Source organism: Gastrolobium bilobum, unplaced genomic scaffold, assembly GCF_033153095.1.
Source record: "Gastrolobium bilobum isolate Gb01-03AN ecotype WA unplaced genomic scaffold, APGP_CSIRO_Gbil_v1 utg6296, whole genome shotgun sequence".
NCBI classification, from domain to species: domain Eukaryota; kingdom Viridiplantae; phylum Streptophyta; class Magnoliopsida; order Fabales; family Fabaceae; genus Gastrolobium; species Gastrolobium bilobum.
In genome coordinates, this window is record NW_026897150.1 from 258701 (window position 1) to 280807 (window position 22107).

Sequence of the window (22107 nt, forward strand, 5' to 3'; positions counted from 1 at the left end):
TCATAATTCGTTACCAGTGATAGCAAATTTGGTCTGCAATATAACCACGTGTCATGAAATCATTGGCGAACGTAATTCGCTATCAGTCGTAGCAAATTACGCTACGTGGCAGTCTGGTAAAAAATACTATTCATGTGACATTTAAGTAAAAAATTTACTAAAAAATGATATTTTGGTCGCTCTTTCCCCGGAACACAAGAGAAATTGATAAAATAATTTGGTCATGCCTTTCATTCATCACATACAGTTATTTGTGGAGGGTACAGAAGGTTATGGTCTTTGTACAATGCAAAAAGTGCTCACAACTATTCGCGCCCTCTCACACTGTTTTAGTGTGGCATTTTCTTATGCACACATTCTCACTGTCCTGTTACATCATATATTATCGCTCCGTGCATTGACTGTCGTATGTTTTGGAGTTTCGGGGCAGTGGTGATGAAGTGACATATAAAAGAACATGGTAGAATGAATGGGGAGGAGGGGACCAGATTTTTCTATTATTTGTATCATTGTATGTTTAATGTCAATGAGAAAATGATGTAGGAAGGGATGGGTTATGGGGATTTTTTTAATAGGGTACCGATCATAATGAATTTGGTGGTTCTTTTCCAAGAAAAGGAATATTTTTCTCCACTTATATCTTTACTTTTCTTCTAAATTCTCTCCTAATTCTCTTTTTCTCTTATTTTTTGGATGGGAGTACAAACTCCCGTCCACCAAAAACAAGCTCCGGTTATGGGGTTTTGGATTGGCTTATTTTTATACAAGAAATTGATTTTTATCAAAGTAAAAATGTTTTTCATTTAATGTGTGTGTGTTTGCAAGTCAAACTGGTTATATATTATAAAGAATCGATTCAATTCAAAAGTTTAAGTTATTGGGTGTGAATTTTTTTAATAATTTATATTATTTTTCAACATATCCCCTTATATAAGAGTCTTTCGGGCTTAAAGCGTGAATATTGTACAGATTTAATTTTTAATTTACCTTGTGCTTATTTAATTTTACTAAAAAATGAAAGTGATGAGGATCGAACTCATGACCTTATAATTATTTAAATTTTTAGATTGAATTAATTCTTTATATGTTGAACTGAGATTTCTAGCATATGAAAAAAGCTAAAATAATTAAGATAAAATATTACTTTTTACGTAAAATTGATTTTTAAATTGATTGAAATGTATAATAGTTTCAACTTTCGAAAAATAATTTTTTTTTTTAAAAGTCAATTCTTTTCGGTGCATCTAAACGGCCCTATGTTTCAACAGATGAGCAGAAAAGGTAAGGAATGATTGAAAACGGCCCTATGGCGTATGAAAAATCCTAATACGCCCCTTTCCATCCCGCTGATCCAACTAGCTCTGGATTACACTAGTGAGTATATCAAAAAATTTCTAAGCCGGTTACAATTCATCAACTTCATAACATTAAAAATTAACAAAACATAAGTTTTTCATGCGGGTTACTGAAAATTTGCTGACACTGAGACCAATAGTTATTAGAAAAATGCTCTTCTCATAAAATTAAAGATGTCACAACTATGGGTAAATCTGTTAGTTTAAATGTGAAGCCGAACCATGCTAATTTCGGTATATTCTTTAATTTTTATTTTATAATGTCAGCAAGGTTACACGATATCCTCCAAGTCCAAAAAGAATACAGAGGTAAGATTTGCAGGAATTTGCTTTAATTTAGAATCCCAATCTCTTCAATAAGGGGATAAACCACCCGGCTCCCAAAATATACCCATCAGGAAATATCTACGCCATCATTGTATAATTTATTCATATCATAGATAAATGATTATTCCAATCATAATAAGCCCCTGCATTAACATTCATACACTGGCCAAGTTAAGGGGAAAATTCATGCTTGCTTGTGAAAGGGCCCTCCGTGATGATAATCCAGATCAATGATAGAGACCATAATCTTGTAGTGTTGATGTATCTAGGCTAAATGAATTGGATTATGAATCACACAAGTGTTGGTGAAGTAAACAATCATCCGCACCAACCGGCAATAACACATTGAACATAATAATATATATTATGCTTTAAGACTTAAAGATATGCACACAAACAACAACCCTAATCTTTGTTATGTCAGTCTATTAGATTTTCAAGTCCCTTGATGTTTTCAACACAAAGCAGTGTAGGAAATCTTAGATTTATGCGGAAGCGGTTTAGGACCTAGTACATTGGTATGCTTACCGAATCATCCTTGTTTCACAATTACCTCTCGGTGCGCAGGTCTCGTGTAGAATCTTCCCTTGTAGGATTCCTCTTCACGAACAGCTCACCTCAGCGCCGCAGCACGAACAACCTCCTTGAAGCTGGACTGTGGCAGAGCTTCCAAACTATCTCTCGAGGAGGAAGGGGAAGTGTGTGGGAACTGATTAGATTCTGAGCTTGCCTCTTTCTCACAAAAAAGACCTTTTTGAGGCTGATGACTTAAGAGGTACTATTTATATGGGTTCCAAGAAACCCTAGCTCATTGGGCTCTAGGTTCCTTGGGCTCTTCTCATATTAATAACCCATTTGGGCTTTAGTAAAAGAGCAAACCCAACAATCTCCCACTTGCTCTTTAAACATGGTTAGTTTAGGATATTTGGTAGTGAAATTATATATGATTACCTGATACTTGAATTTTCATTTTTCTTTGTTTATTTCTCTTATAATATATTGTATGTGGTTATCATATATGACTTTTTTTATCCCTACAAAAATTATATATGGTTGCAGCCCAGTATAATAATTTTTCACATGTATTTGAATATTTTATGGATTTTTATGTATAAAATATATGTTTTTATGTACTAACTCGGGTCATCCAGTTTAATCAGCGACTCACCGTTTGACCCAGTGACTCAGTACTTCAGCCGGATCAATGTCTGGATCGGTTCTGATAACATTGGTTTCCCTTCGATTATGTGATTAATTGTGTTATTTTTAAGATCAAATATAAAATTAATATATGTCTTTTGACATAAACTCAATAAATTAGGAGCAAGAAAATACTTCTTTAATAGCATGTGTTTCCATTTTCTTTAAAAAGAATACAATGAAAACATTAGCAAGATAACATATTGAACAACAAGCACACTCGACTATTTTGTTTGTGGAAATGCCAAACATACGAACGGGTATCATTGTGGTCTCGTGGAAGAAGCAATGAATCGGAGGTAACCATCTATTTAGTATTCATTCTGCATAATTAAACTCCTCAGTTTATTCTTGTTTTTTTTTTCTTTTCAAGTTCTTATTTAAATTGTAGCGATTTTATTTTTATTTTTATTTTTAATAAATTTCATTTAACTCTTCCAGACATATTGTGACAATAGCTTTTTTTTTCTTTTTACTCATATTAACTTCTTCTATTCGATATTTTATTACTCTTTAAAAAAACTAATTCTTTTTCGAGTCAATTCTCTTGGCTAGTTTTTTTTTCCTCTTGTCTAGTTTTTTTTAATAAAAATATTTCATCCATCACACTTATTTTTATTAATTAATTTTATTCATTATGATCATCACCTTAGGTAGTGCTGGCAAAATTGGATTGACTCGGCGAATCATACTGCTCCACCCGTCAAATAGGGCAAGGCGGGGCGGGGTGGACTCGTTTTTTGGCAAGTTGATGGCGCGCATGGGTTGGGCGAGGGGGGTCCGTGTAAAATAGGTTTGGGCTTGCAGGCCAACCCGCCCATTCCACAAAACAAGACGTGTCATGCTGAGTTTTTCAACCCACTTTCAAAAGCTGAACGAGGCGGATTAACTTATTTTTTGACAAATTGGACGAGGCGGGGCAGTTCGCTTTGCCACCTATACCCTTATGGCATAGATATTAGCTAGCTAACTTATCACGAAGACCCCACGTAATATGGGTAGGGTATCTATCAAATTTATAATAATTTTCCTCTCGCAAATCCTATATTTTAGGTTAGGTATTTATTTTAGGGGCAAGTTATATTTACAAACTTTTTTGTTTACAAACTACACTATGTAGGACCGGTCCTATATTAATAACACTATGTACGATCGGTCCTACGTAGTGTAATTGCAAAAAAAGTTTGTAAACGGATCCTATCCCTTTATTTTAAGACTTTCTTTTAATTTATTTAATTAGTGTATTTTATATCATTAAAGAAGGTAAATATAGTATTTTATCTAATTTATTATATTATAAAAATATTGACTTAAGATGTCAATTTTTTCAATCAAATGAAAACAAACCGGTAATTATAAAATGAAAAAGTTGAATTTGGATTATCTGAGATTTCATATTCTATACGGATCCAACTGACCTGCCGCGGCTTGAAATTTGCATACTTAATAATATGGGTCTCTATTGGTATTCTGTTTTGAAAATGAAAGATTCGTATTAACTTTGAACATTATATGCTCAAAGTGAAATGTAAAAATTAAGTAATAAAAGATATAAACTCATAAAAATATAATATTTTATTATTAAATATTTAATTTTTATTACTTATTTTATAATTAAAAGATAATATGATATTTCCTTATTTTAAAACAGTATTGAAATAAAGCTCATTTACTAATTTATTACTATATCTGTCAAATTTAAGAATTTAGTTTAAGTCCGGCTTCTCGACAATAGACAGTGAAAGGTGTGAAGGGAATAAGAAAAGCAAAGAAGTAGTGAAAATAATTGAGAATTAAAATACTACTACTAATAATATACATGGTGGAGCTCCTTTTTTGATAAAGAAAATAAGTTTTGGCCTACCAAAAAATGAAAAAAAGAAAATAAGTTTTGTACACTATTTTTATTATTTTTTCTGTCTTACTCATTTATTTGAGAAATAATAAAAAGCCATAAAATGCATTAAAAAATGTGCTTTTTTTTTATTTTGTTGAAAAAGTGATAGAAAAATAGGGATTAATATTTCTCTAATCACAGATATTTTAATATAATTCATGATATAAAAAGAAAGGTAAAATTTTCAAAATATTCTTTATTCTAAACCACAAAATCATGTTGTTTTAGGATTCCAATAGATAATCTTTTTATCTCCGGTAATAGTAAAAATACTTTGAGTAAATATTATTTTCAGTCCTCAGCAAATTTTACGGTACCTTCTTTAGTTCCTAGCAAATAAAAAGACTATTCATGGTTCCTAAGAAATTCAAAGTAGATCCATTTTAGTCTTTTTGAGGGGCTAATGTGGGTCTTTTTTGAATTTGTAATGGATAATGATTTTAACTAAATGTGTCCTTTTTGAATTTATTAGGAATTACGAATAGCCTTTTTATTTGCTAGGGACTAAAACGGGTATCGTGAAATTGCTGATGACCAGAAAAGGTATTTACTCAAATACTTTTTTCGTAAAAGTATTGTAAAATTAATATTAATATGATTAAGACCATAAGTGTAGGGGAAGGGGATTAGAGAAGTAGGCAAGAAGCTTCGTGGGCTGGTTTGATTTCTGGGTCACGACAATCATGACTCACTCTTAAGTCCTAACATCCAAATATTATTATTAAGAAAAATAAAAACTAATCTTTTTGAGTAACAGGATCACGGATTCTTATTTCCAAAAAAAAAAAAAAAAGGATCACGGATTCAATTAAATTTTAGTGAAAGAGAAAAATCCAACAAATATAATCTTTAATTGAAGAATGATTTTTTTTTTCAATTTAAAAGAAAAATATAAGCAACCATATCACCTAATAGCATAAATTGGTAATTGAAACCAATTCATCTAACAATTTAATTATGCATCATATAATAGAAACTTTTAAAATTATTTAATTTTATGATTTGAAACTTAAACAAGGCCCATGGATAATAAGTATTTTTAAAGTATGGATGTTCCAAACTCTACCTTGTTTGATTAGCCTTGCTGTCACATAATATTTTTATAATTTGATTTTTTTAAAAATATTAATACTTTAAGCATAATATTTCATATTTCATATTTCATATTAAAATAAGTTTATTTAGAATTTATTTTAGTTCTAGTTTTTATATATTTTATAATTTAATTATGCATCATGTTTAAATTTATATGTTTTGTAAAAATCTCAAGTTGTCAAAATATAGGACCATACACCTATTGCAATTTGCAATTTTCGAAAACTTAACATGATCCACACTTGCATTCCCAAGTCTCCACCATCACCGTCCATTGAGAATACAACCAGATTAGGCAAAGTCACCACCGTGAAAAAACAGGACATCACGTGAACCACCCTCTCTCACCTTTACTTAGCGCTTACACAATCAGAATTTCGGGATCGTTACCATAGAAAGCACACAGACACACAGTGAAGAAAACAAACCAACGAAAATACCAGACACCAATGTTACTACGAGGAGCACAACCAAAAAAATATTAATTTAATGTTTTTAATAAATTAATTACGTATTTATTGTTGTTTTGGAAATAATTACATATTTATTGCACAATATCACGTTCAATTTGGGCGTCACAAATCACGCCTAATTTAGGCGTCATTCGAGGGACAGTCACGCCTAATTTGGACGTCACTCATGGGATGTTGATACGTGTCACATTTGTTTTATTTCAAAAAAAAAAAATTAACAATTTAATCGTAAAACTTATGAAATCCATAACTATTGATTCGGGTATCCGAATTAGGTAAAATTTTTTTGATTCCACATAACTTTTCGAGATCTACGTAATGACACCTCATTTGACATATTTTATCTCTCAAAAATTTAATTTGAATTTGCAACAATGAGACTTTATCATATAATCGTTAGATTGTGACCCAAAAAATTAATAATTAATTAATAAGTGTGACCCAATAAATTATAATCATTAGATTGACAACAATTAACGATTAAAATTTAGTAATAAATTATCCCACGTGGCAATCATGAGAATTGATGGCTCCTTCTTGACGAAGGATTTTTTTATTATAGACCCTGCCCACAATTTTTTTGGTGCACCTTTTCCCAAAACGGAAAAAATTTCTTCCACACCGTGTTTCTCCAAACCTTTGCCTATATATTCTCCAAACCGTGTTGCTCTTTCTTCCAACTAAGAGCAACTACATATAGCTACACACATCGAGAATTTTCGGATCGTTAGGACCAGACATGGGCAATTGCTGTGGCACCTCGTTCGATTCCACGCATGTTCCGACAGCGAAGGTTGTCGTGCACGACGGAAGGTTGCTGGAATTCTCGTACCGGGTTAAGGTTTCGTACCTGTTGCAGATGTACCCAACGTGCTTCATATGTGACTCTGACCAGATGGGATTCGACGACGTCGTTAAGGCGGTTCACGAGGACGAGGTTTTGACACCCGGTCAGCTGTATTTCGCTCTCCCGTTGACCCAGTTGAAGCGGCCCTTGCCGGCGGAGGAGATGGTTGCGTTGGCGGTGAAGGCTGGTTCGACACTCGCCAAGATTGATGGTGTTGGTGGTGAAAAATGTGGCGATCGCCGGAAACAGATTATGTTTTTCTCCGGCGAAGGAAACGCTAAACCTTGCCGGAAAGTGGCGCTGGAATATGGTGGTGCGAGCGCTCCTGTTGATTCGTCTAGGAAAGGAAAGAGTAGAAGTAGTGGTGGCGGTCGCCGTGGTCGGCGAAAGTTTACGCCGGTGTTGAGTTCCATACCGGAGCAAGAGTGTATATATTGAAGGAAAAATAAAATATTTTAATTTTTGAACAATTAAAGAGATTAGATTGCCAGAGTTACAACCAGCTTTTTCTTCTTCTTCTTCTTCTTTTCGTTTTCTTTTAATTTATTGGGACTATACGTATTTAACTAACAACATTTTACCCGAAAAAAAAGCATAATTCGCTTCTTCTTTTTTCTTGAAATCTAAATATTTTAAGTCAGGAGAGAAGTAGGACAAAACAAAGGACGAGCGTCCTAAGAGAGTATGGCTGACGAACTTGAACAATCCAGCCAAGGTTTGGTACTATTTTGTGGTCAGCAACATCTTGCCCTCTGCTAACCACACTTAAGTGGTAGTAAAGAGGGCAGTGTTGATTTCGGAGATTATGCAGGAGATGCCCATAGACCTACCCAGGATCCTATCCGACAGTCTGTATGACATGGCCCACAGTAACAACAAGAAGGCATCCATTGGCCATAGCTCTTTGATACAGTACATGTGTCAGGCAACAGGGGTAGAGATTCCCACTACTGGTGGAAGGGCAATTTCCTTGCTGCCAACCATTGATGCTAAGTGGATTTCTGACAAATTGAGGCAACTAGTAGAGGAGGATGGTTCTGTGGCAGAGGCAGCCCAGGCAGGACGGCGGAGGCGAGTTACACCCACACCACCCAGGCCGACGAGACTTCTTACCAGTTACTGGAGGATCTGTAGAGAGTCGACTGACTGCTCTAGAGACTCAGGTAGGATTCATCCGACGAAGGAACCAGTATATGCAGAAGAGACAGCTCGAGTACCAGACACATATTCTAAGATACCTCAGCATTACCCAGCCAGATGGACTACCAGCGTTTCAGCACGAGCCTTATGATGTATTAGAGGAGGATTATGCCTATTGTTGGGTGGTTTGCTGATGGTGGAAAAATATAAGTTCTGACAGGGGACGTTCCTCTCTTCTTGAAGAACAAAGATTCGTTCCCTTAGTTCCAACCCAAGTGCGCAAGTGCATGCATCAAGTAATAATAGGTGTATTAATGCCCAGATTATCGTTCCCACGAGGATAGATTTCTAATTATTGTCTTATACTGCTTTATAACGAATGAAGATGAGAAAAAAAGTTAGTAAATGAACTGTTTGGTCAAACGTTCCCTACTGTCTTGACAACGTTCCTCAGGAACAGTAGGTTCAACCTGATGGCAAACAATTACTCGCTGCGTTATGTATGTGATCCTTCCTGTTTAAAAGAAGGTGAGGTCATAATCATTGGAGTTAATAGATTTAATATTAAATAAACTAAAAACTACTAAAACAGAAATAACTATAATCAAGAGACAACAAGATGGAGGTTAAAACAGTTTCAACAGAAGGAACGGATTCACTGATCCACTCTTAAATAGTTATTTTCTCTGTTCAAGACTTAGCACTTTTTGGCTTTGTCCCAGTTTCTTATCTGCCAACTCCGATTCCTCGGCTCATGGACTAGATGGCTCACAAGTTTCCATATTCCTATAGCTCCCTCGACTCCAACAGGTACTTAGTACAGAACCTTAAAATGGACGAGTTGGCCCCTTATTCCTGAGGTGACCAGTAGTGTTTTTGCCATAACACTACCTTCCCCCAATGGCTAAGCTGTCTGAAATCCCTTCCTTATGGAAGTTCCTTTCTCAGTATGTGCCCAATTTCCAGGGTGTTGATGCGTTGGTCATCTCTGTGGAACGGAACGTGGTTGTTTTTTTTTCAAACGTTCCGCTGCTGCTGCCTTGCTGGTATTGCTGCTGAGTGTTGAATGGTCTTTGGCTCATGGGTGGCCTCCATTGGGTGTTGTGGTTCTGATCCTTGATGATAGTTCCTCCAGGACCTGAATTGGTATTACATCCTGCTTGTTGATTGTCTCTGGGGAAGTTCCTGTTGCCAAAATTTTCTGCATAACACACCAATACAGTGGATGGGCAGTCAGTTGAGTCATGAAGGTCTCCACAGGCTGAGCATGGTTCAGTTTCAGCTGCTATGAGTTGTAAGACTTCCATCCTTGGTTCTGTTTGGTCAGCTTTCAGGTTCTTCACCTCATTCAAAAGTGATGCCAGCTGGGCTTCCATGGCTGTTTGTTTTTCCAGCTCTAGCATGCCTGGCTTCCTTGCTGGACTCACTCTGTCTATTGGCCATTGGAGACATTGTTCAGCAGTTCCTTCTATGATTTCATACCTTGATTCAAGTGTTCCTGTAAAGAAATACCCTCCTGCAGCAAAATCTAAGTGAGATTGAGAAGTATGGTCAAGTCCCTTATAGAAAGATTGTAATACTCCTCAACTCTCCACCTCATGGTTTGGACATTTTCTTATGATGTCCTTGTATCTCTCCCATGCTTCATAGAGATTTTTTCCATAAAACATCCTGAAGTTAGAGATTTCTGCTCTAACATCAGCTTGTCGAGACATTGGGAGAAACCTCTCTATGAACTTGTCAGAGAGTTCATCCTATGTGTGGATTGATCCAGGGGTGAGAGTTTTCATCCAAGTTTTTGCTTTTAAGCCCAAGGAGTGAGGGAACAACCTCATTCTCATGCTCTCTTCTGTCACACCCTCAGCTTTAAAATTATCACATATATCTTGGAATGTTGTGAGGTGTGTGTAAGGATCTTCTACAGGGAGTCCATTGAAGACCCATGTTTCCCTAATCATGTGAAACATGATAGGTTTTAGCTCAAAGTTTGGTGCTACAGGGGGGAGGATTACTCTCCTTTCTGGTCTGTTCCTGAAAGGAGCAGCCAGGGTTCTAAAATTTTGCTCTGGAAAAGCCTCTTCATTGTTATTATGATCAGCCATATTTTCAAGAGTTCCTTCCCTGAGGTTTCTTTTTCTTCTGTGAAAGGTACGTTCTGGCTCAGGATAAAAAAGAAACTCAGGTATGGAGTGGTCAGAGTCTGTTTCAAACTCTTTACTCATAAACCATAAATACAGGTTATATATGCACAACAGACTTAGTGACAGAAAAAAAATAAAAAAATAAAGTCAGATATACAGAGTATGTACTAAAAATAGTAAATAAGAACAAAATTTAGTGCTTTTATCCCCGGCAACGGCGCCAAAAACTTGTTGGGTGGTTTGCTGATGGTGGAAAAATATAAGTTCTGACAGGGGACCTTCCTCTATTCTTGAAGAACACAGATTTGTTCCCTTAGTTCCATCCCAAGTGCGCAAGTGCACGCATCAAGTAATAATGGGTGTATTAATGCCCAGATTATCGTTCCCACGAGGATAGAGTTCTAATTATTGTCTTATACTGTTTTATAACAAATGAAGATGAGAAGAAAAGTTAGTAAATGAACTGTTTGGTCAAACGTTCCCTACTGTCTTGACAATGTTCCTCCGGAACAGTAGGTTCAACCTGATGGCAAACAATTACTAGCTGCGTTATGTATGTGATCCTTCCTGTTTAAAAGAAGGTGAGGTCATAATCATTGGAGTTAATAGATTTAATATTAAATAAACTAAAAACTACTAAAACAGAAATAACTATAATCAAGAGACAACAAGATGGAGGTTAAAACAGTTTCAACAAAAGGAACGGATTCACTGATCCACTCTTAAATAGTTATTTTCTCTTTTCAAGACTTAGCACTTTTTGGTTTTGTCCCAGTTTCTTATCTGCCAACTCCGATTCCTCGGCTCATGGACTAGATGGCTCACAAGTTTCCATATTCCTATGGCTCCCTCGACTCCAACAGGTACTTAGTACAGAACCTTAAAATGGACGAGTTGGCCACTTATTCCTAAGGTGACCAGTAGTGTTTTTGCCATAACACTACCTTCCCCCAATGGCTAAGCTGTCTGAAATCCCTTCCTTATGGAAGTTCCTTTCTCAGTATTTGCCCAATTTCCATTGGTACACAATGAAAATAGCTCACTTAGCCAAAGAAATACAAAAGCTTCAGTTAAGAGTTTTGAAAACAGTTCTTTAAGAGTTTAACAGGTTACCCGTTCCATAGATAGTTCAACTCATGGCTGATAATATAAACATAATTATTCCAAACTGAAATCCCATAGACCCGAGATTCAGTTAAGAGATAACGAATGGAACGAAGAGAATAGAGAAAGATGGTTTGATGCTCGTGAGGAGTCTTAGTGGCTTGGTACAAAGAAGAGAAGAAGGGTTGTCACTTAGCTATAGTTACAACTTTAAAATAAAACTAAGCTACTAAATATTTACTACTAGGTGATCTCTTCCTTTCGGACTCCAAACCCTCCAGGATTCGATGATGTTTTTGTATGAGGGTCGTCCTATTTATAGATGGAAGAGGAGTGGCAAACTTGTAAATCCTTTGGAGCTAGTTGCTTGACTGAGGGGACGGGTCGGTGGTAGCAGATTGTGGAGGCAGTGTGGATTGCTGGATCGATCAGAGTTTGGTGATGATTGGCCGCTGTTTGCAGTCGATCCTATGCTTTGCTTCCTTTTCAGCCAATGAGAACTCTTTATTCTCTGCTCTTCACGTTTCCTACTGCTCAGTTGGTGCACCGCCTCTGCTTTTAGAAGACTTTAAAGCTACGTTTCCTACAAAGTGTACAGAGGCATTAAGTGAGTGCAGCAGGTGCATTAAATGAGTCTCAGTCTGTTCCCCTTTTTAATATAGTTTAAAGGAATACGTTACCATCCGTTCCCCCACTGTGTTTTTGTCACAAATGTGCAAAACAAGTGATTTTCCTGCTGAAGTTGTTCATTAGATGAGGGAACGTGTGGTATTTTGCCATCAAAATGGGCTTAGATGGGAACAAATTTACGTCCCATCACCTATGATGCTGCACAGAGAGGGAGCAGCACAGTTCTGGCTACTGAGGGCCAGGACGATGATGAAGAAGATGGAGAGGATACTGTCATGACACCCGCGATAGTGCGAGATGCGGAGGATGAGGAGCTTGATGACTTACCACCTTAGCCATTTTCTTATTTTATTTCAGTTTGATTTTATATGAGATTATTATGTTTTTATGGTATGAGACAACCCTGTGTGGCAGTATGGTATTTCAGCGCTGTTGACAGATAGTTTTTGTTGATGCTGTTTCACGAGGAATCGACTAGTTCTTAAACTCTCAACGCAACTTTTTAGATTTAAATTTGTTTCTGAGGACAACAACATTTAAATCTGGGAATGGGAAACGCGTAGTCATCAGCCGGTAGTGCTAATTGACCGGAGAAACTTCATGAGTATACACAGAATATTCGACTAGTACAGGGAATCATCTCAACCTTTTTCTTTCTTTAATGCAATTTGAATTTATTTTTTAGAGTTTTAATTAATAAAAACCCCAAGCCATGGTTTCTGAAAATTTTGAAAGTTTTACTCAGTGTTTTAATTGGAAAAATCGCGGGAATTTTTAACCAGTAATTGATTCAGAGCATGATGATGACTTTACTTGAATTTTTTCATAATAAGCATCAATGTAATGATTTTCATGATTCATTAATTAAGTGATGAAATTTTTTAAGATAAAGAATAGGGAAATTAGTGTGCATTCATAGCCTTGAGGTTTTGAGCCTATACAGAAAATTTTTATTGAGTGTGCATCCTACTGTATGAAAGACTCTAGAACTTGCTTTGTTTCTTGCTTGAATTGGTATGTGATATATTCTATGGATATGATTGAGACGTGTTCTTTCTTTAAACTAGATAGCCAAATAGCCAACAATTGCTGACATTCCTTAGTTAAACTCCTTTGAGCCTAGGCCTGTTTATTCTTTGAAAACCTATGAAGATGAATAAGCCACTTCCCATATAAATCCTCACCTTACTTAAGATTAACTTTCAGATTTGAATTGAGAAAAAAATGTTAATTGTTGATTATATAAATTGTGATGTATGGAAGTACAAGGAAAAAGGGCAAAAGCTAAGGAAGTAAGGTTGGTTAGAATGAAAAAGAGAGAAACAAAGAAAAGGAAAACTACTCAGAAGAAGAAAAAGGAAAAGAAGTGAAAAGAAAGAAGAAAACTTGTTCTGAGAAAAAAGAACGACAGACAAGAGAAAAGTCCAAAAGAAAAAGAAGAAGAATGGACCAAAAATAAGGAGAAAGTTGTTTACAAATTGTTAAGTGATTGCACCTATTCGTCTTTGAATCTGGATTTTAATCTTGGAACTCATTCTCTAAATTTTTCCTTCCTTTAGCCAGGCCAAGTTACAACCTGATTAAAGACCATTTGATCTGTTGGATATGTCAACAATAACTGTGGAGAGCGAGAATATAAGCAAGCCTATAGTAGTGTTGATTCAATGGGATACGAGTGAAACACCAACCCTCTAAACAGTTGAGTGTGAGTGAATTGAATTCCTAGTGAGGGAGTGTTTCATGAAATCTTCTTTATTCTTGATCTTAAGAAATTTTGTTGCAACTTTTAACTGATGAATTATGAATCTTGTTGATTGATATATCATTCCTTAGAGTCTGAATGCTCTGTAATCATGTCTCTCATAAATCCTCCCTGTCAAATTCCATGCTATTGAGATTCCTACTCCCTATTCCCTTAGTTTATTCTGATTGATTGTTGAGGACAACAATATTCAAATATGAGAATGTTTGATAAACCTTTGGTTTACCATATTTTTAGGCTAAATTATATAAGAAATATGTAGTAGATTGCATGGAATTCAAGGTTTTACAACATATAAATCATGAGATAGGAATTTGAGCTAACGTTTTGAGTTTCTTTGCATTTTGAAGGTAAAACCACACTTATTGGTGCTAAGAAGTGATGAAGAAATCATTACAAAGAGTTGCAGCTCAATATGGACCAAAGGAAGCCAAAATAATACAATTCAAGGGCCAGAATAGCACGCTCAAGCGCAGAAATGGACGCTCGAGCGTGTCCAGGCAAGAAAAACAGCTAAATTGAGCAATCCAGGACGCTCAAGCGCCAAAGAATGCAAGATTTTACCTTCGAGGAGCGCGCTCGAGTGCACAGTTGGCCGCTCAAGCGCGTGTGTGCAGGCAGAGCTCCTAAATTTGAGCACAAGAGGACGCTCAAGCGCCCTGAAGCGCGCTTGAACGCCCAAATACGAACCCAATCAGCCCAAGATTTAATTTGATTTGCCAATTGATACAGATTTGTAATATTTGGAATGAAAGTGGAAACAAATCAATCTTGATTTATTAATTGATAGAAGATTCATGGGGAGATTGGATGGAGAATTAAAAAGATATAGCTTCAAAGGTTATAAATAGGGAGCTTGGGGTCAATGGAAGGAACCAATTAGCCAATCCAGAGAATTACACAGAGACTTGAGGGAGGAATCCTGTTGCGCAGCGTTGGAACACTGGGGAACCAAGTCAACATCACACCAATGGAGGCTTGGGGTTCTCTTTTCTTTATTATTGCTTTTGAATTCAGTATGCTAGGCTAGACTTTTATGTAGTTAGGGGTAGATGGAACCCAATTGAATCTTTATGTTTTATGAATTAAAATGTCTCTGAATTCTTTTCTTTTTATATTTGAATAAATTTATCTGTCTTTAATGCTTTCTATGAGTTTGCTCTTTATAGATTGATTTAGGGGAATTGTATGACAATAGGGATGTTGGTGCATGAACCCTGACTTGGTAAATTTATCACAATCTTTGTGATCTAGGAATAGACATAGGGTAATTGTGCAATCTTTGAAATCTTGATCTTAATGCATGTTTTCTTGGTGAATAACCGGGGAACTAGGGTTCTTCTAAGATAACATAGATTTAAGGTAACAAGGAATTGAGCCATAATTAACTTAGAAAGAATTGATTGGCATTATATAAAGAAAAGGTTCTTGACTGTTTAATTCATAGCATAAAGAGGAAATTGGGGGAAGTCGAAACCCTAACTACGCTTGTTTTTAATCGTTAAATCACTCATCTTTTCTAATTGCTTCTTTAATTTTGAATTTTAATTTGCATGTTATTGATTGTTTTTCTTTTCAATTTCAATTCTCTCAAATCTTATTCTTGATTGTCCAACTAAATAGCAATTAGCGAACTAGTGTTGGGAAATCCGATCCTCGTGGGAACGATCTCGTACTCTGGTACACTTTTATTACTTAACGACCGGTGCAGACCCTATTCATATCCCATTGTAATATAGTGCTTGTAGTGAATGTTATGAGGAGAATTAATATAGTGAAAAATATATTGCTAGATATAACCTTACACTCTAGGTAATTTGTATCTCTTTCCATATTTTCTAATTGTTTCCCTTAGTGTTATCAGACTTGGCTCGAACCGGCCGGGTTGACCCAAAACTCGACGAACCAGTCATCAAACTGGTTCGAGTCAAGTATCGGATCGACTATGTATCGGAACTGGTCAAAACCTAGTCAAAATCGGTGATATGGTGGGTCATGAAAACCGGCAGGTCATGTATTTTTATAAAAAAGAAAAAATCCAAAAAACAAGTTGTCTCATCTTGTTTGAAAAAAGTGTGGAACTCCTTTCAAAAACATATTAAACATGGTTAATTTAGGATATTTGGTAGTGAAATTATATATGATTACCTGATACTTGAACTTTCATTTTTCTTTGTTTATTTCTCTTATAATATATTGTATGTGGTTATCATATATGACTTTTTTTATCCCTACAAAAATTATATATGCTTGCAGCCCAGTATAATAATTTTTCACATGTATTTGAATATTTTATGGATTTTTATGTATAAAATATATGTTTTTATGTACTAACTCGGGTCATCCAGTTTAATCAGCGACCCACCGTTTGAACTAGTGACTCAGTACTTCAACCGGATCAATGTCCGGATCGGTTCTGATAACATTGGTTCCCCATCGATTATGTGATTAATCGTGTTATTTTTAAGATCAAATATAAAATTAATATATGTCTTTTGACATAAACTCAATAAATTAGGAGCAAGAAAATACTTCTTTAATAGCATGTGTTTCCATTTTCTTTAAAAAGAATACAATGAAAACATTAGCAAGATAACATATTGAACAACAAGCACACTCGACTATTTTGTTTGTGGAAATGCCAAACATACGAACGAGTATCATTGTGGTCTCGTGGAAGAAGCAATGAATCAGAGGTCACCATCTATTTAGTATTCATTCTGCATAATTAAACTCCTCAGTTTATTCTTGTTTTTTTTTTCTTTTCAAGTTCTTTTTTAAATTGTAGCGATTTTACTTTTATTTTTATTTTTAATAAATTTCATTTAACTCTTCCAGACATATTGTGAAAATATCTTTTTTTTTTCTTTTTACTCATATTAACTTCTTCTATTCGATATTTTATTACTCTTTAAAAAAACTAATTCTTTTTCGAGTCAATTCTCTTGGCTAGTTTTTTTTTTCTCTCTTGGCTAGTTTTTTTTTAATAAAACTATTTCATCCATCACACTTATTTTTATTAATTAATTTTATTCATTATGATCATCAGCTTAGGTGGGGCTGGCAAAACCGGCTTGACTCGGCGCACCAACTTGCTCCACCCGTCAAACAGGGCAAGGCGAGGCGAGGTGGACTCGTTTTTTGGCAAGTTGATGACGGGCATGGGTTGGGCGAGGGGGGTCCGTGTAAAATAGGTTTGGGCTTGCAGGCCAACCCGTCCAATCCACAAAACAAGGCGTGGCGTGTTGAGTTTTTCAACCCGGTTTCAAAAACTGAACGTGACAGATTAACTTATTTTTTGACAAGTTGGACGAGGCGGGGCAGTCCGCTTTGCCACCTATACCCATATGACATAGATATTAGCTGGCTAACTTATCACGAAGACCCCACGTAATATGGGTAGGGTATCTATCAAATTTATAATAATTTTCCTCTCGCAAATCCTATATTTTAGGTTAGGTATTTATTTTAAGATTTTCTTTTAATTTATTTAATTAGTGTATTTTATATCATTAAAGAAGATAAATATAGTATTGTATCTAATTTATTATATTATAAAAATATTGACTTAAGATGTCAATTTTTTCAATCAAATGAAAACAAACCGGTAATTATAAAATGAAAAAGTTGAATTTGGATTATCTGAGATTTTATATTCTATACGGATCCAACTGACCTGCCGCCGCTTGAAATTTGCATACTTAATAATATGGGTCTCTATTGGTATTCTGTTTTGAAAATGAAAGATTCGTATTAACTTTGAATATTATATGCTCAAAGTGAAATGTAAAAATTAAGTAATAAAAGATATAAACTCATAAAAATATAATATTTTATTATTAAATATTTAATTTTTATTACTTATTTTATAATTAAAAGATAATATGATATTTCCTTATTTTAAAACAGTATTGAAATAAAGCTCATTTACTAATGTATTACTATATCTGTCAAATTTAAGAATTCAGTTTAAGTCCGGCTTCTCGACAATAGACAGTGAAAGGTGCGAAGGGAATAAGAAAAGCAAAGAAGTAGCGAAAATAATTGAGAATTAAAATACTACTACTAATAATATACATTGTGGAGCTCCTTTTTTGATAAAGAAAATAAGTTTTCGCTTACCAAAAAATGAAAAAAAGAAAATAAGTTTTGTACACTATTTTTATTATTTTTTTCTGTCTTACTCATTTATTTGAGAAATAATAAAAAGCCATAAAATGCATTAAAAAATGTGCTTTTTTTTTTATTTTGTTTAAAAAGTGATAGAAAAATAGGGATTAATATTTCTCTAATCACAGATATTTTAATATAATTCATGATATAAAATGGAAGGTAAAATTTTCAAAATATTCTTTATTCTAAACCACAAAATCATGTTGTTTTTGGATTCCAATAGATAATCTTTTTATCTCCGGTAATAGTAAAAATACTTTGAGTAAATATCATTTTCAGTCCTCAGCAAATTTTACGGTACCCTCTTTAGTCCTTAGCAAATAAAAAGGTTATTTGTGGTTCCTAATAAATTCAAAGTGAACCCATTTTAGTCCTTTTGAGGAACTAATGTGGGTCTTTTTTGAATTTGTAAAGGACAACGATTTCAACTAAATTGGTCCTTTTTGAATTTCTTAGGAACTACGAATAGCCTTTTTATTTGCTATGGACTAAAGCGGGCATCGTGAAATTTCTGATGACCAGAAAGGATATTTACTCAAATACTTTTCTCGTAAAAGTATTGTAAAACTAATATTAATATGATTAAGACCATAAGGCTTTGTTTAGGAGTTGTTATTTGGAGGGGAGGGGAAGGAAAGGAGAGGTTTTGGTGATACTCTCCCCTGTTTGGGAGTTTAAAAAAGGGAGGGGGAGGGAATTAAAGATTTTCATAAATCCTCCAAAAGTTTAAAAGTTTAAAACTTAGAAGTTTTAAGTGTTAAGGTGAAACCTTTACCTTAGTTGTTGTTAAGGTAATACGTTCGCCTTATTAGTTTAAATTGTTAGAAGAGTAGGTTTTTGACAAATTATAATATAGTTAATGTTAAATATTGCTAAAGAAATTTGCCTAATAAGTAATAATCTTAGTAATTACATTTAAAAAAGAAAAGACTAAAATAAAAATTTAAAAAAACTCGTAAACATTAAAATGCAGATGTTATTTTTATCATTTCTTCCTCCTTTTATATATATATATATATAAATATATCAAACAGTAAATTGACAAGGTCAATATCATCACCATAGTAATTGTTTCTACTATCTAGACCTCTCGATAAATACTAGTACCACTCGTCAAAATTTCTGGGACAAATACTAGTATATGTCCCTCACTTGACAGATAAAGTACTAGAAGCTTTCTGTAATCCACTGCATATACTCCAATACATAGATTGTTGATATTTACACGCTTCTGTTTTGTTTTTGTTTTTTTTGGTAAAGTGTTAATTTAATTGTCGTATAAATAATCCATAATTCCGTACCTGTATATAACTTTTGGGTAAAATATAATATTGTATTTCTTTGAATTTTGTATCTAGTTTGTGGCTACTGCAGTATAACTTTTCACTTGTGCAACTATTATTCATATTAACTTTTCATTTTTTCATAATATTCATATTAACATATAGATGGTTTGTCTGTATAGATGGATAATCGTCGAGAAAAGATAAATCGTGTGTTGTTTATATGGAGAGAAAGACGTCGAATGGCTATTGTTCATGTCATATGCCTTGTAGTTTATTACTACATGATTAGAATTCATCCCCAAAGTAGGATAGTTGATCGTACAATGATCTTGGAGAAAGAGAGAGCACGAGAAAAAATAATGAAGCGAATTGCTAGTAGTGAAGGACGTAAGATAATAAGAATGGGGCCTATAGCCTTTTTGGACTTGTGTGCAATGTTAGAACGAGAGGGTGGTCTCCAATCAACCCAACAGGTAAGTATAGAGGAACAAGTTGCCAAAACCCTTTATATCCTAACACATAATGTTAGAAACCGAGAGGTTCAATTCTGGTTTCGACGCTCTGGTGAGACCACTAGTCGGCATTTTCATCGTGTGCTTCGATCAATAGTGGAGTTAGAAGACAAATATCTTAAACAACCAGATGGTTTACAAATTCCTATAGAAATTTTTGGAAGCAACCGGTTTAACCCATTTTTTAAGGTAAAAAATTGTTTTCATATTTAGATTTAAAAACATATATAGTTAAAAATATATTGATGTTATAATAACAATGCCAGGATTGTGTCGGGGCAATTGATTGTACACATGTTCGTGTAAAAGTTTCATTGAATGAAGCCTCTAAATATCGTGGTAGAAAAGATTTTCTAACACAAAATGTGTTGGTTGCATGTTCATTTGACCTAAGATTTACTTATGTTCTGCCTGGATGGGAGGGCACTGCTTCAGATTCAAGGATACTAAAAGATGCACTACGCAGAACAGATAATCTTAGAATACCTAAAGGTAATTAGTATTTTTTTTTCTATAATTTTCCTCTTGTTTCATTAGATATATCTTAGCAATATTTTTTTAATAGGTAAATATTATCTCCTTGATGCTGGATTCATGTTGAGAAAGGGGCTGATCACACCTTACAGATCAACACGCTATCACTTGAAAGAATTTTCCTCAAGAAACCTACCTCGAACACCTCAAGAATTATTTAACCATCGCCATTCGTCCTTACGTAATGCTGTTGAAAGGGCTTTTGGGGTTTTGAAAAAAAGGTTTCCTATTATTGTTAGTGGCACAGAACCAACTTATGAAATCAAGACACAAAACAGGATTATCATAGCATGTTGCATTTTGCACAATTATTTGATGATGGTCGACCCTGATGAAGAGTTGGTTGCTGAGGTGGATGAAGAGATTTCTGAACAAAGTGTATCTGAACAACATGGAGATATCCATATAGACGAGGATGAGGATGAAGAACATACTCGTTTAGGAGAAAATTTAAGAAATTCTATAGCTGATGCTATGTGGAGAGCTTATAGACCATGATTAGGATTATTATGTATTTTTTGACTTAATGAATTGATTTGAAGATTGAGAGGCAAGTGTTCACCCGTGCATATCTTTATCTTCTTGATAATCCTGAGAGGATTAGAGCAATGATTGGTTGTCCTCCACACAAACGCAAGGACTTGCTACTTGAGATGGTGCTTGGTCCTGTTGGTCCCTCGAGGTAATTGTTGAAGTTGTAAAAAATGTATTCTTTGTTGGACTTTGAAATTGAAAATTATTTTTTGTCTATATTTTATCATTTATATTTATTTTTTTCTGTTGTAGGATGTCCCTGAATCACTAGATGGGATGCCCTTTACCAATCCAGGTATTCAAATGTTACATTTTTATTAATAAAGAGTAAAGAGAATATTTTAAATAAAAATCGATATTCAGATTGCCTTCATTTTGTTAAACACCTTTTATATATACAGCATTTTTCGTTTGAAGAAATAGGGAAACATATTCAGATGTTTGATTACTACTCTAATTAAGGCACTAAAAAAAAGCATTTACAAATTTATTTTACGTGCTCTTAAAAACACAAGATTTGATCTAGCTTACTTTATGACAACCCTAAGTTCAAAAAGCATGCCTTGAATTGAAAAAATTTACCTGTTTTCCTTGCTTCTAATTACAAAGAATCAATGGTTGATAAAGAACAATTATGCTATTTATGATACTTCGTTATGCTTCTTAACCAAGGTTAAAAAGCAGTGATGCGAGATGTTTACAGCTTTGAATCTCAACCCTTTCATAAAGTAATCCAACCTTGAACATTGAAAACCAGTTAGAAGTACAAGGGAAGCTAGATAATCCATAAAAAGAACACAGGAGGTTTCTTTAGCATCTTCTTCGAATCTATGCACTGACTAATCCAGAGAAGCTGGATCTTTATATTCATCCATGTACTCAGTAAAGCTTGGCCATACTTCGGCTTACTGATTTATCCAACAATCTTTAATTTGCTTATTGACATAAAATAAAACCTCATATTGATAAAGTTTTTAGAAGAAACTTATGAAATTTGTCCTTAGGATGAGTACAACAAATTGCTTATTAATTAAATAAAACAACAAATTGCTCATATTGATGATCAGAGCATATAGTTAATTTGCTTTCATTTGGTT

The 22107-nt window shown here is 34.5% G+C and overlaps 1 protein-coding gene and 1 non-coding gene across 2 annotated transcripts; both read left to right on the top strand.

The window, feature by feature from the left end:
• The first annotated feature begins 7086 nt into the window (after positions 1–7086).
• Positions 7087–7632, top strand: LOC133304536 (uncharacterized). The gene has a single exon (XM_061504586.1). It carries the CDS (start codon positions 7087–7089, stop codon positions 7630–7632), a length of 546 nt encoding a protein of 181 aa, XP_061360570.1.
• Positions 7633–9927: 2295 nt separating this feature from the next.
• Positions 9928–10034, top strand: LOC133304543 (small nucleolar RNA R71). Its single transcript, XR_009750611.1, has one exon. It is a non-coding gene; the product is annotated as a small nucleolar RNA R71 (small nucleolar RNA).
• Positions 10035–22107: the final 12073 nt, after the last annotated feature.

What these genes read in the sequence shown, in the direction of transcription:
- LOC133304536 (XM_061504586.1), top strand. Translation starts at nt 7,087, where the DNA reads ATGGGCAATTGCTGTGGCACCTCGTTCGATTCCACGCATGTTCCGACA.